Source organism: Empidonax traillii, unplaced genomic scaffold (genome assembly GCF_003031625.1).
Source record: "Empidonax traillii isolate 1590-97213 ecotype Southwest subspecies unplaced genomic scaffold, ASM303162v1 scaffold867:size481033, whole genome shotgun sequence".
NCBI classification, from domain to species: domain Eukaryota; kingdom Metazoa; phylum Chordata; class Aves; order Passeriformes; family Tyrannidae; genus Empidonax; species Empidonax traillii.
This window is the reverse complement of record NW_020956060.1, coordinates 352947-367553: the sequence shown is the minus strand read 5'-3', so window position 1 is coordinate 367553 and position 14607 is coordinate 352947. Positions and strand designations below refer to the sequence as shown.

The window sequence follows — 14607 nt, the reverse complement described above, 5'->3', positions numbered from 1 at the left end:
CATAGAGAACAACGAAATAGTTAAAAATATGTTGCTCATTGCTGAACACTTATGCTACATTTGATTGTGAAATCATTAGCTTTTTGGATATTAGGTGCAAAAAAGTGCAAAGAATATTTAGTTAACTGTTACAGTACCACATTACAAAAAGTATTTTCTAGACCACAAAGGCCATTGCTAATATAATTTATATTAAGATAAATGTATACATAAAATAATTTTTCAATCTCCACATATATATATATATATATATCTGTTTCTATATCAACCTTGCAGAATCATGTTGAAAATTAACTAGGCCACAGAATTTCATCATGATAATAATGATGGGAGGAAAGAACCTCACAGAGGAGAGCTTGTTCTCCTATTAAAAAAATTACTCACGCAGAGTAAATGAAGGAATGAAATTCTGCAAGACCACTCTGTATTTATGGTGATGAAAATACAATCTTAAGCAGGGAGGATCAGTGTTCAGAATTACCAACCCTCTCTGGGAGAAACCATTTCCGCCTAGAGGCCATGAACAGCAGCCTGAAACAGACATTCACGAACTTGGGCTGGAGTTTTTTCTTTTTTTTCTGCTTTTTTCTTTCCCCCCCCCCTCTTTTTTTTTAATGTTTTAAATTTATTTGTAAAGACTGTCTGAAAGACTGATTTTTATATTCATTTGCTTGTCTGCTGTGTTTGTAGTCACAGAAGGTAAGGTGTAAAACCTGCCTCCTTTTTTGACTTAGAAACATCTGCAATGTTAAGGCCAGCCTTCCTAACTTTCTTGGAGCAGTTAAGACACTTCGAGGCATGATTGACTGCCTTAGAGATTAGTTAGTGGAATGGAGGGACTGGATTGTCATAAACATTTTCTGTGTCAACCAGGCTAAACCAACCCAAAATGGTTCTTCAGAAGTTTGTCAAAACTACCTTTCCCCTTCATATCTGGATTAATTCTCAAAACTTCTTTCATTATCTTAAACCAATCTTCCATTGGCCTTTTTTTTCATTTATGACACCTTTTTCCTGTAAAAATGCTGTTTTGGAAAACACAAACACTGTCTTCTGTTTTCTTTATATATTGCAAAGATACAAAAAGTGCCAAACCTCAACTTTTTTCTAGTTACAGCTCAGCTTTCAAAATCTCAGACCAAACTGTGCAGTCTTTGCCATGCTCTTAACAGAAAGAAGAAAAAAGAAAAAAGAAATAGCTATCTGATTTATCCAACTGAGGTGAGCTGTAGTGTTTGAAAGAGAGAAATTCACAAAATAAAATGTAGTTCTCTTATAGTTTTTAAATCATCCGACTACAGCCAATGTTTTTTTTGCATTTGCTGTCACTGTGTACTCTGATAAATAGCTACATTTCAATTTTTCTCTCCATATACTGACAGAAAACATATCTAAATATCTCAAATTCATATTTAGTATATAATTCCAGAGGCATACAGCTGGCGACCAGAAACTATTCCCCGTGCGCTATGCATACAGTCAAAATAACTTCAAAGTAATCTCAATCTGTCACATTAAACCAAGAAGCTGAAAAACATTCTGGGTTACTGCAGTATTTGTTCAATTTTCTGAACAGATAAAACACATTAAATCAATTCCTTTACTTCAGAGCATTCTCTCCTAGTTTGACTTGTGTAAAAATCAGGCAAGGACTGCATGATGCCAGCAACAAACTGTTTTGAGGGGCTGGATGCACCTCCTCAGGAGACACCTGCATCCCTGTGGAGCTGCATCCACTTCCGCACCCCTCACTGCAAAGACATTCCCTTTCCACAGCAATACCCGTACATGCACTGTCAGTGCCACACAGAGACACCCCAGACAGCTCTTTGTCAGCCACTGGGCAGCTGAAGGAAACCATCTTCTGGTGCCTGGGGGCACGTGCCTGGCTGCTTTGCTGGACAGGATAACAGGGGCAGCTGGCATTGTGATTGCTGGAAGATTATAACTGCATAGATCCATTTCTGATGCCTGTTCCATAAGGGTTGAACTAAAACCCAGCAAAGCCAGTAGATCCTTGCCATTGGCTTTGGTGGACTTTTGATCAGCCCTTCCTCCCTGCCCAAGGAATGAGCCGATTTTACACTCAAAACATGACAACAGTTGTTTTTTTTTCTCATGCAACATTCAGTTTGGAATGCTGTCTTGCAAGGTCTCTCAGGATTTAGTGCAATTTAGAAGAAATTTATGACATGAGATACATATATTTATACTATTTGCTCTCCCTCAAAAGAATTAGGCCTTAAAAACTGCAGTAGTTTTGAATTGCTTAAGGGATTTTTTTTTCCCTCTGTTCTCTTCGTCTATGCAAAGATACAGGTCATATCAAAACACTGCTTGGGTATGACACTGGATACATGCCAGCGATAAAACAGGTGAATGAATTTGCACAAGGAAGGGTTATATTAGACTGGAGTCAACTTCATTCATACATTAAGAAATTATTATAAACTGTATAATAAGACTTAGAATAGGAAAAATGTATTTTAATAAAAAAATATGGATACAGTTCATCTGTGGAAGCCGAACCTTCTGTTTATGTAGATGGGAGGGAGCTTTGGACACTGAGCATGATGAATCCACTCTTCTTCCTTAGGGTGTAAGCGGAGGTTTTGGTGATGAACAAGATCCTTGGCTATCAAAACTGGATGCTCGGCCAGGTAGCTGCAAGAAAAGTGTTATGTTTACAAATGTCATCAGATCTGGCTGTGCATCACACTCATTTCAGAGGAGAGATTCTCTCAAAAAAGAATTCAAATCACATCCAGACCCTTTCTAGCCTCTGCATCAAAGTCTCTGGCATCAAAGTCTCCAGCAGAGCTAATAATGGAAAGAAAATTTTTAAGTGACCTAAAAATGCCTCTAACTTTTTCACATAAGGGGGTTTATTTCACTAGTCAGGGGTGGTACCTCTGTCTCCAAACCTAGATAAGTTCTTAAAGCTTCCACATGCACCTTTCTGAATCCAAACCTGTGAGCATTTTGTATACAGAACACTAGCAATATGTGGCCACAGCAGGCTGAAGCAGGACTTCAAGTCCAAGGACTTATAGATATAATGACCTATGCATTCGAACAAGCTTCCAATAAGTGTCTGTTGAACAGCTCTGGAGGGAGCTGCTGGTATGTTCCTTGAATTTAGCACAATTTGCTGGCCAATTTCAGATCAGTGTTTTAGTAACAACTGTTCCCGCTAAAGGTTTTTGAATAGAACATGATACCTTTTGAAATTCTTGCAAATGATCTGTAAAGTAGATGTAAGTTCCTTATCATAAACTCTAGAAATTTTTGATGTCTTAATGTAATTTTGCAGTGCCATTAGAGCATCATGGAAACTTTTGAAGTGGTCCCTTTAAATAATCAATAAACCCATGCAACTAGACTTAGGTTGTGCTAAGGATCTTGCAGCTGACATTTAGATGCTGCATTGATTTTGTTGTTCTCAGAAGCACATAAGTGTGAGAGGCAAAAACATCCAATATCCTGAGAATGAGAAAATTTTGCTAGTTCTTACCTCCAGTAGTGGATGCCAGTGAGTTATTGGTTTACGTGGGTAAGCCAACATTTCATTCCAATGATCTCTTCCAAGCCCTTCAGCATCAATGCCTGTCCGACATACCCCAATGACCTCATTGTGCCCTACTCTGAGAATTGTAGAGAGACAGAATTTGTTTTTAATAAAAATAGTTTTAATAACATCTGATGTACAATTCTGTTTACTGGTTTAGTGTGGCACAGAGTACACGACCAAAGTTTTCACAGCATTTATTACAGATATTAGTTTTAATGGTAGTATAGTAATATTAAGTTCTGTATTGGTAACATCAAAAACCTCCAGCCACTATCAGAGTGCTTCTAGCAGCTATAAAAATAGCAATGAAGACATAACCTTTACCATTAAAAGGTTACAACCCAAAAGACAAAAGGACAGAAAAGGATCATAATACACAAAATTACCTAGAAAGAAAACATGCTTGAATTTTGTGGGAGAGGAAGGTAAAAATGATGGGGTATACATTTCAAGCTACAGATCCTTCAGACATCATTTCATAAACTTATTCCCAGCTCTAGTTGTTGTGATCTTTGGAAGTTCAGTCAGAAAAGTGAAAGGTAAGCATCACAGCTGTAATAGGTTATACCTTAATACTTCATACTCCTAGCAGTGCCATAGACTTGCTGAGGGACTCCAGAAAGTAATTTTCTGTACCTTGACTTTATGTACCTTACAATAATGCTTTCTAATTTCCTCTTAGCAAATGCTGGGAAAGGAGCAGCTGAGGAGGACTGCAAGTGTGCAAGTTGCTGTGCAACTAACAGCACCACAGTGCCTCTTTCACATCTGACAGAGAAAGTCTTACTGACAGAAATTGGAGGACAACCAGAAATCTAATGGCAAGGAAAAACAGTCTGAAGGGTGATGTTACTAAATTGGACTTTCAGCATTTATTTGCCCTGCAATCTCAAGAGCTCATTACTAATAGCACTTGAATGAAGCAGACTTGGCTCAGGCAGGATTCTGTCAGTCACTGTCTAGTTCAACCTGCAGTCCTTGAGTCACTCTAAGCAGGAGTCTCTTCTTGTCAGTTCTGGGGGAAGTACACAGATAACTGAGGTTTAAATATGTTGTCAGTGAGGGCTGAACCTAAAGGTTACATATTCAAAGGTAACTTTACTGAATCAACCAATTAATTATTATTTAATTCAATGTGGCAATTAGCATCTAGTTCTTTTTCAATCATTCAAATTTTCTTTGGTTTCAAATACCTGCCGTTTAAATAGAAATAAGAGGTGTGAGGGATTTTTTTAAACTGGAAGATATATCTGATTTATAAAGCTTTTACACAGTACAGCCACCAGATGTGTACAGGAATGTTTGCCAATGCTAATGGTCCATAGGAAGATGGAGCCATATTTCTCCCTCATCACAGTTATTTATGACATAGATAAAAGGCTAAAAAGTGTGGAAGCTTTAAACCTCTTCAGGAAAAAAACCTAAGGCTTTATCTTTTGTACCTCTGAAGCTGCTTATTCAAGGAGGTAGAAAGCAGTGACTTGCAATGATCAGGTATTGTCTCACTGACGATTAACGGTCAGAAAGCAAACTGTGCTTACCGATCATAATCCATCACTGCAATGGAGAGGCTGACCTGGTCCACGTTCTCTGGAGGGATATCAAAGATGATGGCCTCGTTATAAATGGGATTGAGGGTGTTCTTCTTCGTGGTGGTTTTCCGCTTTTTCAGTCTTCGTCCCTCACACATGAGGGACACTTTGACATACGGATCTGAGGGACAGAAAATCAGTTGCACACATTTGGACACAAAGTCATTCAAATGTGTAGCATAAGGACAATGTTAGTTGTAGAAATGTAATATTGATAAGATAGAAAATTCCAAAGATCTTAGTGACCCTGGGAAGCATTGCTTTCAACATGCTGTAAAGGCAAAGGAAAGGTATATAGGGTCTATATCCATTCTCCAGCTATTTCCATCCCACAACCACGTTAAACACAGAAAACCCAAGGAGTTCTTATTCATCCCCTTCTTGAAGAAACTCTCCTTTGTTATTTTAAAAAAAAAAAAAAGTAGATTCACCTGATGCTCCAGTTATATCCATTGCTTTGAGATTCCTACATTTGATGACCGTCAATGTCATTCTCCCAGCAGTAGGCAAATAACAAAGGGAAAACATGATCTCACCCAAATCTATGCTTTCCTGAAAAAGCAAAGCAGTGATTAGAAATCTGATCATACTGCCAACAATTCAGTACAGATCATGCAAAACTTTGGAATTTCTCTTCTAATGTGGAGAGAGGCTTCTTTTGCATCCTCAGATGCATTTTGAAGGGATCATAAGTAATTTAAAAAAATTATTTCCATAAAGTACAGAAAGAGTAACAACAGGGTAATAATTTAGGGACAGGATGTACAATTAATAAACTGAGAAATTAAAACAAAAGCAGAACCAAAACTTTCAGGATTCCTGACAAGTTTGTGTTGAATTCACACAAATGAAAAGGTGCTGAATGTAGAATGTCAAGTTCTGCTCTTGAAAAAACTCATACTCTATCAACAACACTTGAATTTATGTAGGAGATTTATTTCTAGACACCTGTATGTGAATGAAAAGCTAATCCTGTCAAAGAAGAACATACTTGTAAAAGTTGCTGTATTTACTGCTTTTAATGTGCTTTGAGGGGTTGTTCTGTTTTAGAAGAAAAGCAAAGTAAAGGAGTAGCATCTACAGCTTTCCTGGCTCAACAACAGCTTTTTGGAGGATTATATACTCAGAAAGATTGGTAAGGCCCATATGGATCTTAATAATCCTCACAAAGAGACAGCTCCTAGACTGAGACAATGTGCTGTAAATTTATGCAATATGATATTGCTATACAGTTCTACAATACTTGAGAAATGTAACATAAGGAAGAGTTTCCACCAGTTCTTATTTTTTTTCTTTTCTCACAGTTATATAATTGTCCTAATACTGTAAAAGTTTAGTTCTTGAAATGTTAGTTATGTTCTAAATTGTTCTTGTTCTAAACTTTAACATCCGCTCCCAAACTCCCCCCACCCCCTAAAAAAAAAAAAAGACCAAAAGAAAATTGCATATTAAGAACTCATGATACGAGTTTGTAAGGAGCATGAAAGGAAGCCACTTCTGTAAGGCAGCCACTCTCAAGCATGCTCATGTGGTCTCAAAGGACCTTTTTTGACTACTACTAAAAAGCTTATTTTTAACAGCTCAGCTTCAATATTTTATCTGTGAAAGCTACAGTTACCCTGAGAGCACAGATTCTCTTGAGAGCTGCTGGATTTATCCTACAGCTGTTCTGGCTTCAGGAGGCAAGCATGATATATTTTTAAATGGAACATATTAAAATAATGATTGCTGTGTAGATGACAAATACATTGTTTATAGTTATGAGGCAAGACTGTGACTTCTTGTTAACGTTCTTCAGCTGCTTATATGAAGAGTTTTATTGACTACCTTTGGGTTAATATTCTGTCTAAATTGAAATAGGTGCTTCAGATCTTTCTTGACTTAACACAGACTTAATCACATGCTTCAGGGTTTGGGTTTTGTTTTGTTTTGGTTTGGTTTTTTCCCTGCATTGCAGACTTTATATTGAAGAATGTAGTTTTGGAATAGCTTTAAATTCTCTGCTGTGCTGGTAATAAAATATTGACTTTTGTGTAGGTTGGTCAATTCACACGTTCAGTCGTTTTGCTGAGATTCTGTTCTGAGAATTAACGGACTGATAAGCATGTGAACATGCACTATGGGAAAACTTCATGCTTGTCAGTATTTCAGATTTTTCAGGATTTCAAAATGATTTAACTAGTTCAGTCCACATAGTACAAATACAGCTATCTGACATCTCCTTAGGCCAACCCCTTTCTTTGACAGGAAGAGCACAGAATTTTGTGGCACAGGGTAAATTACCAAACTCACTTTTCTATTTCAGAAAAAAAAAAATAAAACTTGAACAAATTAAGTGTAATTATTTTCACTCATTTGTTAAAGTGGCAAGTGCTCTCATATTTTACAGTTTTTGTTATATATGAAAACTGGTTAAAGCACAGCTTCTGTTACAAGCATTACTTTCTGAATTCAGAGTCTGATTGTTGTTCTTCATATCCATATGTCAAACAGATCTCACAATTTTGTTTGAAAAGAACAGTTCCCCCACTTTCAGCGCTTTGAAGTTTAAGGTCCATGTTGAGAGAGGTGACGAAGACAGGTTGGATATGAAATAACATTGGCAGTTCATAAAAAAGCCCAATTTTTCCTTCTTCAGAGAGATGACTTGTAGGTGAACAGAAAAAAAATTCACTTTTGAAGACAGGAACATGAACTTGAGTATTCTGTTATTTATATGAGAGAAATTGGATAGACACTTGAAAGTTTGGGTGAGCTCAACTGATAGAGAAGAATACTGACAGGGCGATGCACTATGACTTAAATACTTTAAAAAAGGCATTGCTCAAAATGCTTGCAAAACTCCATGTGGTGGTTACTCTACAGTACTTTTTGAAGAGGAGAGAAAAGCATCATTGCTTAATAAAATGGCAACCATAAGAGTCTCATGCCCAGTTCTTTTTCTTTCCTTTCTGAACAGCATGAATATTGAAAAAGGGCTTGGAAAATGCCCTGCAATCACACACAGTGTTTTTGACCATTCAATGTATAAGGAAGTTGCCTTAATGCAAAAAGAAATGCTCATAAAACCAATGAGGGGGATCTTTTCACTCTGTCCAAAAGGCAGATACTGAAGTTACTGGAGCTCTTTAACTTGTGTGCTAACTGCTCAGTCTGAAGTGGTAAGTGATGGTTTTAGGATTGGGAAAAGGCTCCCTATCACTCCACTGTTTATGCAGGAATTTTCTGACATCTATGCTCTATATCTGGAAAAAAATGTGGCTTGTGCGGCCCTGAAAGGTCTGACTCTTACTATGGAACAACACTCATGTTTCAATAGATAAATTCTGCAGCAGCAAACTAGAATAAATAATATTTCACATAAATGCTTGTCAATATCAAAGACATTTATGAGTCAGACATTGTAAGATCAAAGGGTTGGAAACAAAATCAGTGGTTACCCTGCACTAGTCCATAAACTACACCTAACTCTCCTCCTGGTGGAGAGAACTGGCTGTCACAGATTGCCACTACAGACTAGGAGTTCCCATGGTCCCCAGACTGAGTTAAAATACAACTTCTTTCAGAATCTTTTAAACAATTGGGATGATTTTATCTTCTTAATTTCATTTGGTACTATTTGTGGCATCTGTTGTTTGCTGACAGTTTTGTACACTGTGTCTTTTTGATCAGTAAGGAATAGGAAGTCCTAGGACTTTTACTCAGTTTCTACTCTGAGTATCTGCCAAGAATGGTGGTCTTTCTTCATACATGAGTGTGAAGCTAACTATATTTTCTTAGGACCTCTACAAGTCCCCTGGAAATTAAGAAATTAAAAAGAATCATTAAAATAAATATGCTTTGGAAATCAATCAGAGTGTGAAGCACAAGATTCTGAACTCTTAAATGTTCTTTTGAAAATTTAAGATTAAAATTATGCATATATATATAGGATAGCATCAGAGACTCAGTATTTGATGAAATGTCTGGGATATCACCTTTCCCCCACACACACACTTTTATTGTTCACTTGAACTCAAGAGGTTTATGAATTTGGAGCTGCAAACACAGGTTCAGATCTAGATAACAAACAAAATAAGGCTTTGTGCTTCTTTAAACTTCTTATGACAGTCTTTGTCTATAACATTGATTATCATGAGTAACATTTTTAAATTCCCTGGATCCTTAAGCATTATTGATTTTAGTTGAGACTTAAAAATAGGATGCAAATTGCTTTGGAATCTCAGTGCTCTAGAAAATCTATATTTTTCTCACTTTATAATACACTACATAATTAAGTTCACTCAAATAATCTGACAGGAACCCTTCAGTACAAGCAAATCTGAGGAAGCTAAGGCACACACTGCCTGCAACAACCATGTCTGCATTAAAGTTCACCTCAAACAAAACACAACTCAGAAGGTACAATCCTGAACTCGGTAGTTGCCAGTCATGCAAATTTTTAGCTATGCCTCAGATTGTCTTACATGTATCCTATATTTACCTATATTACCTATATTATAGAATTGCATATTACTTACATTACTCCTATGAAATTTTATCTCTTTCCTAGACCTATTTTGAGTTTTTTTTTTTTGTTTTGTTTTTTTTTCTTTTTTTTCCTTTGGAACTAAACTTAAGATTTCAATTAACAGCTGCTAGCTTTACAGACACTTGTAATGAGTGCTCCCCATCGACTTCCAGTAACAGGTACAGACAAACCAGCATTAAGCACAGTTGCACTAATGCAAATGGAAGCATTTCTTGGTACTTCATATCTCTTATTTCCCTTTTGTGTTCATAAGTCATCACACAGCATTAAGGAACTGGAGCAGTGGCAAACACTACACCATCTTCAGTTGTTTTTATAGCTACCATTTTACTTCTATTCAATCCATTTTCTGGTATGGTGATGGTAGAACAAAAATAAAAAAACAGAAAACAATGATCTCATGTGTGTATGTCACTTATTCAGATGAACCTCATTTTTTTTTTTAATCTGCGGAATACAGATTTTTTTAAATAGCGTAATTTTCACCCCACACAACCAACCATGTGCTAATAATTTTTTCCATTAGTTCCATTAGGAGATATCCATTAAGATCTGTCTGCATTCCCTGCTTTATGGGCTCTTGGGAAATCAGTCCAGAAGTTGGTAAAGTCAGATGAAAAAGGTTCCTTATTGTATTATATTTGTTACCATACCCATTGGACACCAGTGCCCTCATTTTCACCCTTATGCCTGCAGAATTAGCAGGATTTCTACTGAGGCTGTGCTCCCCACTCATAACACCGATAAACAGTGGAAGGGTCTGAGGAAGAGTTTGGAGAAGTTGTAGGGGAGCATCAATTAAAGTGATCGAGTTTTTGGAACTGCTGTTGCTTGAAAAAGCATTGCTGTCACTTACTCCAATTAATTTTCCCAGTTGTTTCCACTAAATTCAATAGGAGAGACAACTTTAATTAGTAACCTCCACAAATTCAGGGGGGAAGTTAGGTACAGGTCCTTCCATGTTCAGGGTAGTTTTTACTCACATATCAACACCCATAATCCCGAACTGAACAGAAAAAGTATTTTTTGACTATCCTGTCAGAGTAACAACTTTTATAGTCTCCCTTCTATTAGCCAACATCTTAACTGGTTTTCTATGCTAGTATGTGCGAAAAGCTTCTAAGGAGCTGATATGTAAAATAAGGTGCAATTTTTGAATCACAAATGAACTCCAGACCACTTTTTCACTGATGTTTGTTTCTTCTTCTTTTCCCCTAGCTTTTCAAGTTTTGAAATTCAAACAAAGTCTTAAAAGAGCAATTTGCTATGGATTCTTCCAATGAACTATGTAAATGTTACTGGAACTAAAAAATTTATATGCTTTTATTTTTTGCTAGTCTGTCATTAACTTCCATGGTTAAAATAACAAGCATCTGCATAATTAATAGTGCATTAGAAATTAAATTCCCTCAGAAACTTGGGTTTTATTACTTTCATTATCATTCATATTATCATAACCCACAGTAATAATTTCAATTCTTAATCTCAATTTTAATATCCAGAACAACTTTCTTATTAATTGTAATTTAAATTATGTTTTAAAGATTGCATGTAAGAGTAGCATAGCAAAAATACAAAGGGTAGCATGAATTCCCTTTGGACTTAATTCCTAAACAAGCAATTTTCAAATTTTTTTCTCTTCTTTTTCTGTTGTATTTTGAGGAAGCATCTGTAATAAATAATAATAATAATAATAGCAATTTTCTATCCATCTAAGAAGTTATTCAGGCATTTCTGTTGCTAGACTTTTGGCTGCTTCCTTTAGTCACACTGAAAATTGTTTTTCATTACGTTATGCAAAATTAAAGAAAAAATGCACTGGCAGAACTAAACCTTTGGATTACTTGAATACTGCAAGAAGATAATTCCCCCAAAGGAATTATCCCTTTCTTGTTCTATTTAGAGGCATGTTATATATATATTGGCTTTCCAGTAAAAACTACTGACATCAAGCTTCAAGAATCAGGGATAAAGTAAAACAAAATGACAAATGTTGGGGTTGAATGGAAAAAAAAGAGGAAGGATGCCTTACCCCTCAGATTAACTAAGAACATATTAAGATATTTCTGGTTTTGAGATATAGATCAACAGTTAAAAGAGTGATAGCAAAGAGCAGAACAAAAATCTACCAGTTTGTTTTCTCACTTATGCATTCAGAATCTGATGGTATCCGTGCTACCACAGAAATTGTTAAAAGTTACATGAAACTCAAACTGGAGACCTAATTCTACCACTTCTCCAGGGGATTTTACTTTGGAAACCTTGTCCCCACCCCTAATATTTATTTTTGTCTCCAGTTATTCTTTGCATATTGAACTCAGCTCTTTTTTCCCTCTCAGCACTAGTTGAGCTGTTGTCCTGGGAAATGAATCAATTATGTTTGTGTTTGTTCTTGCCTCTGTGGAAGACCGTATGGAAGCAGTGGGGCCTGCTGCTCTGTGATGACTGTGCCTTCTGCTTGTGGAGGCCTAATGCTTGACACTCTGATAGCTCTGGGTGAGCACTGCTGCAGATTGCAGTCCGGACTGCAGAGGGAGGACTCCCTGAGATTGCACGCAGGGTCCAGCAGGCTGAATGCTCTCAACAGCACCCTGCCAAGGCTCCTGGGTGCTTCTTGTGTCACCCCCTCTGTACGTAACCATCTGTCTTGTGCACCGGGGGGATAATTACATCTTGCCACGCAGCCAAGAAACCCATTCCTGCTTCAGAACAGAGGTACTTCTGTGAACTAACCGTGGCATCTACTGACACTCGAAGGAACCAAATTGTATATGGTTTCCCATATAAGGATGCTCTTCTGAAGCCACAATGCATCCTCTGCAAAGAGATTATTTGCACTGAGAAACTCAGAAAGCACTTAGGGCACAGCAGGCCAGACAAGCCATGTACCTTAGCATAGCTGCCGCAGTACTGTCTGGATGCAGAGATATTAAAATCCTTTGAGGAAACCACGTTCTTTGTTTATTTAGTATTTATTACTTTGAAGGTAGACTGAAAGTAGTAGTTTGCCTCTAGCAAATCAGAATATTCAAATAATATGTCATTTCCAATGAAAAGAAACACTGAATAATAACAGTAACCTTCCCTGCCTTCAGTAACTGGATGGAAACATCCCCTTTCTCCATTGCTTTTTCTAGTTATCACCCACACCTTAAGCAGTCCCAAACGTAAATGAAAAACCTCAAAATGTTTCCTCTTAGGACTGATCTAGAGTATTTTCTCAACTGCTCAGCAGCAGCACTGGTCATGTGTATCCTTTTTATCACTGGCCCCGAGCAGAACAATTCTTGGCTTAGAAGGGGCTGTTCACATTGTAGAGATGATAAATGTTTCTACACTGACATGCCTTCACTCTTTCACACCTGTTTAACATTCCAGTAGTTTTTAGGTGCATTTCCAGAAACGCTAATAGTATATCTTTGTCAGCTTTCTACCACTAGTACCACCTTTTTGTCCATTTACAAAGCAGCAGACCATGGAGAAAACTAAGAAAATACAGTGCCTGCAATTGCTCTGGGTGAACTTCAGAGATGGGCTTCATTCTTGTTTTAAAAGGAAGGCAGAAGAATCTCTTTCCATAACAGAAGCCAACAACCAGTAGGATTGCCTGTGTGATATCTTACTCTGGCCAGTGTTCAACATAAATGAACTGAGACAAATGTAAAAAAAAAAAAATATTTAAGCACTTCTATCTTTCCCAGTGACACCACTTACATTTCAATTGCTTTAGCAACAGCAATCATACACCATGGACATCACATGAAGACTATGTCCTTACAAAACCTTCTTTTACATTCCACTTCACAAATGAGAAAACCGCAGCACTGAAATGCCTGGTGTGGAGAACTAAATAATAATCAAGTTCCATCTGTCTACATGAGATAATTCAAGAGGCTACAAGTATATGACATTTTGATGGCTAAGATCCCCAGGAGACCGCCACTGTGCTGGAAATGGCTTTTATCTAAATTCTGAGCTCTATTTTTTTCCCCCAATTGCATAGTTTCCTATAATTGGTTACTCTAACAGACTCCACAGAATACCTTCAAAAAAAAGTGTTTCTGACAGTCACTTGACAATTTTTTTAGACAATGACATTAGAAGCAGAGATTTCCAAAGCAATCAATTGTTTTTAAAAGTATGATAGAAAGTTAATAAATTCAGAAATTATTGGATCACAAGAGGTGGACGTTTTGCCTAGACAATTTTAAGACACTGAGTATTAGGAGTTAAGTGCTTGTTAGTAATTCCAGTAAATGAGTCTTCTTTAGAGTATGCGGGTATATTTTTGATAGTAACAAAACCTCATAAATGTATGGAGAATTTACAAGCAATTCAAAAAAATATGTCGATTAAACAATCCATTTGATATTATTTGTTTGCCTCTGATGTTATGAATTAATTTCCTAAAGCATATTAAGAATTATGATATTCTAATATACTGAACAACCTTCACAGGTGGTCCCAAGTTGCCTCTTGTTTTTTTCTTTTTTTTTTTTTAATTAATTGAGTGAACAGAAGCAATATGGCGTACTTATTAAAAATTCAATCATCCATGTATCAGCAAAATTTGGAGATATTAATATCATCAGATATTTAGGATACATCTCTTCCACAACTGATTTTACACCAAATTTATCTTGATAACCTATCATGAAGAAATGAAAATACCTTAATGTTTACAACAGGTACATGCTATATATTATGCAATGCTATAGGTTTTCAACACAACAAATTTATTTGAATACATATCAGCAGTTGAAAACCAAACTAATAAAAATGAGTGTGTATGCCCCATTCTGAACTTCTATAGAATAGTTTCAAATTATACTATGAGCAAAAAAATGTATTAAAACTGTAGATTCCCACAGAGTCATTGGTTTTACCACAAAAAGGACTCAGTGCAACCGTCT

The 14607-nt window shown here is 36.6% G+C and overlaps 1 protein-coding gene across 1 annotated transcript in view; it reads right to left on the bottom strand.

The window, feature by feature from the left end:
* Positions 1–628: 628 nt before the first annotated feature.
* The window catches only part of SYT10 (synaptotagmin 10), a 37646-nt gene continuing 23667 nt past the window's right edge, over positions 629–14607 (bottom strand). Inside the window, exons 4-7 of the mRNA XM_027902361.1 lie at positions 5595–5715; positions 5113–5284; positions 3515–3644; positions 629–2664 (exon numbers count right to left, since the gene is read on the bottom strand). Coding sequence (XP_027758162.1) covers positions 2593–2664; positions 3515–3644; positions 5113–5284; positions 5595–5715 — 495 coding nt within the window. The 3' untranslated portion in view covers positions 629–2592. The remainder of the gene's footprint in view (positions 2665–3514; positions 3645–5112; positions 5285–5594; positions 5716–14607) is intronic.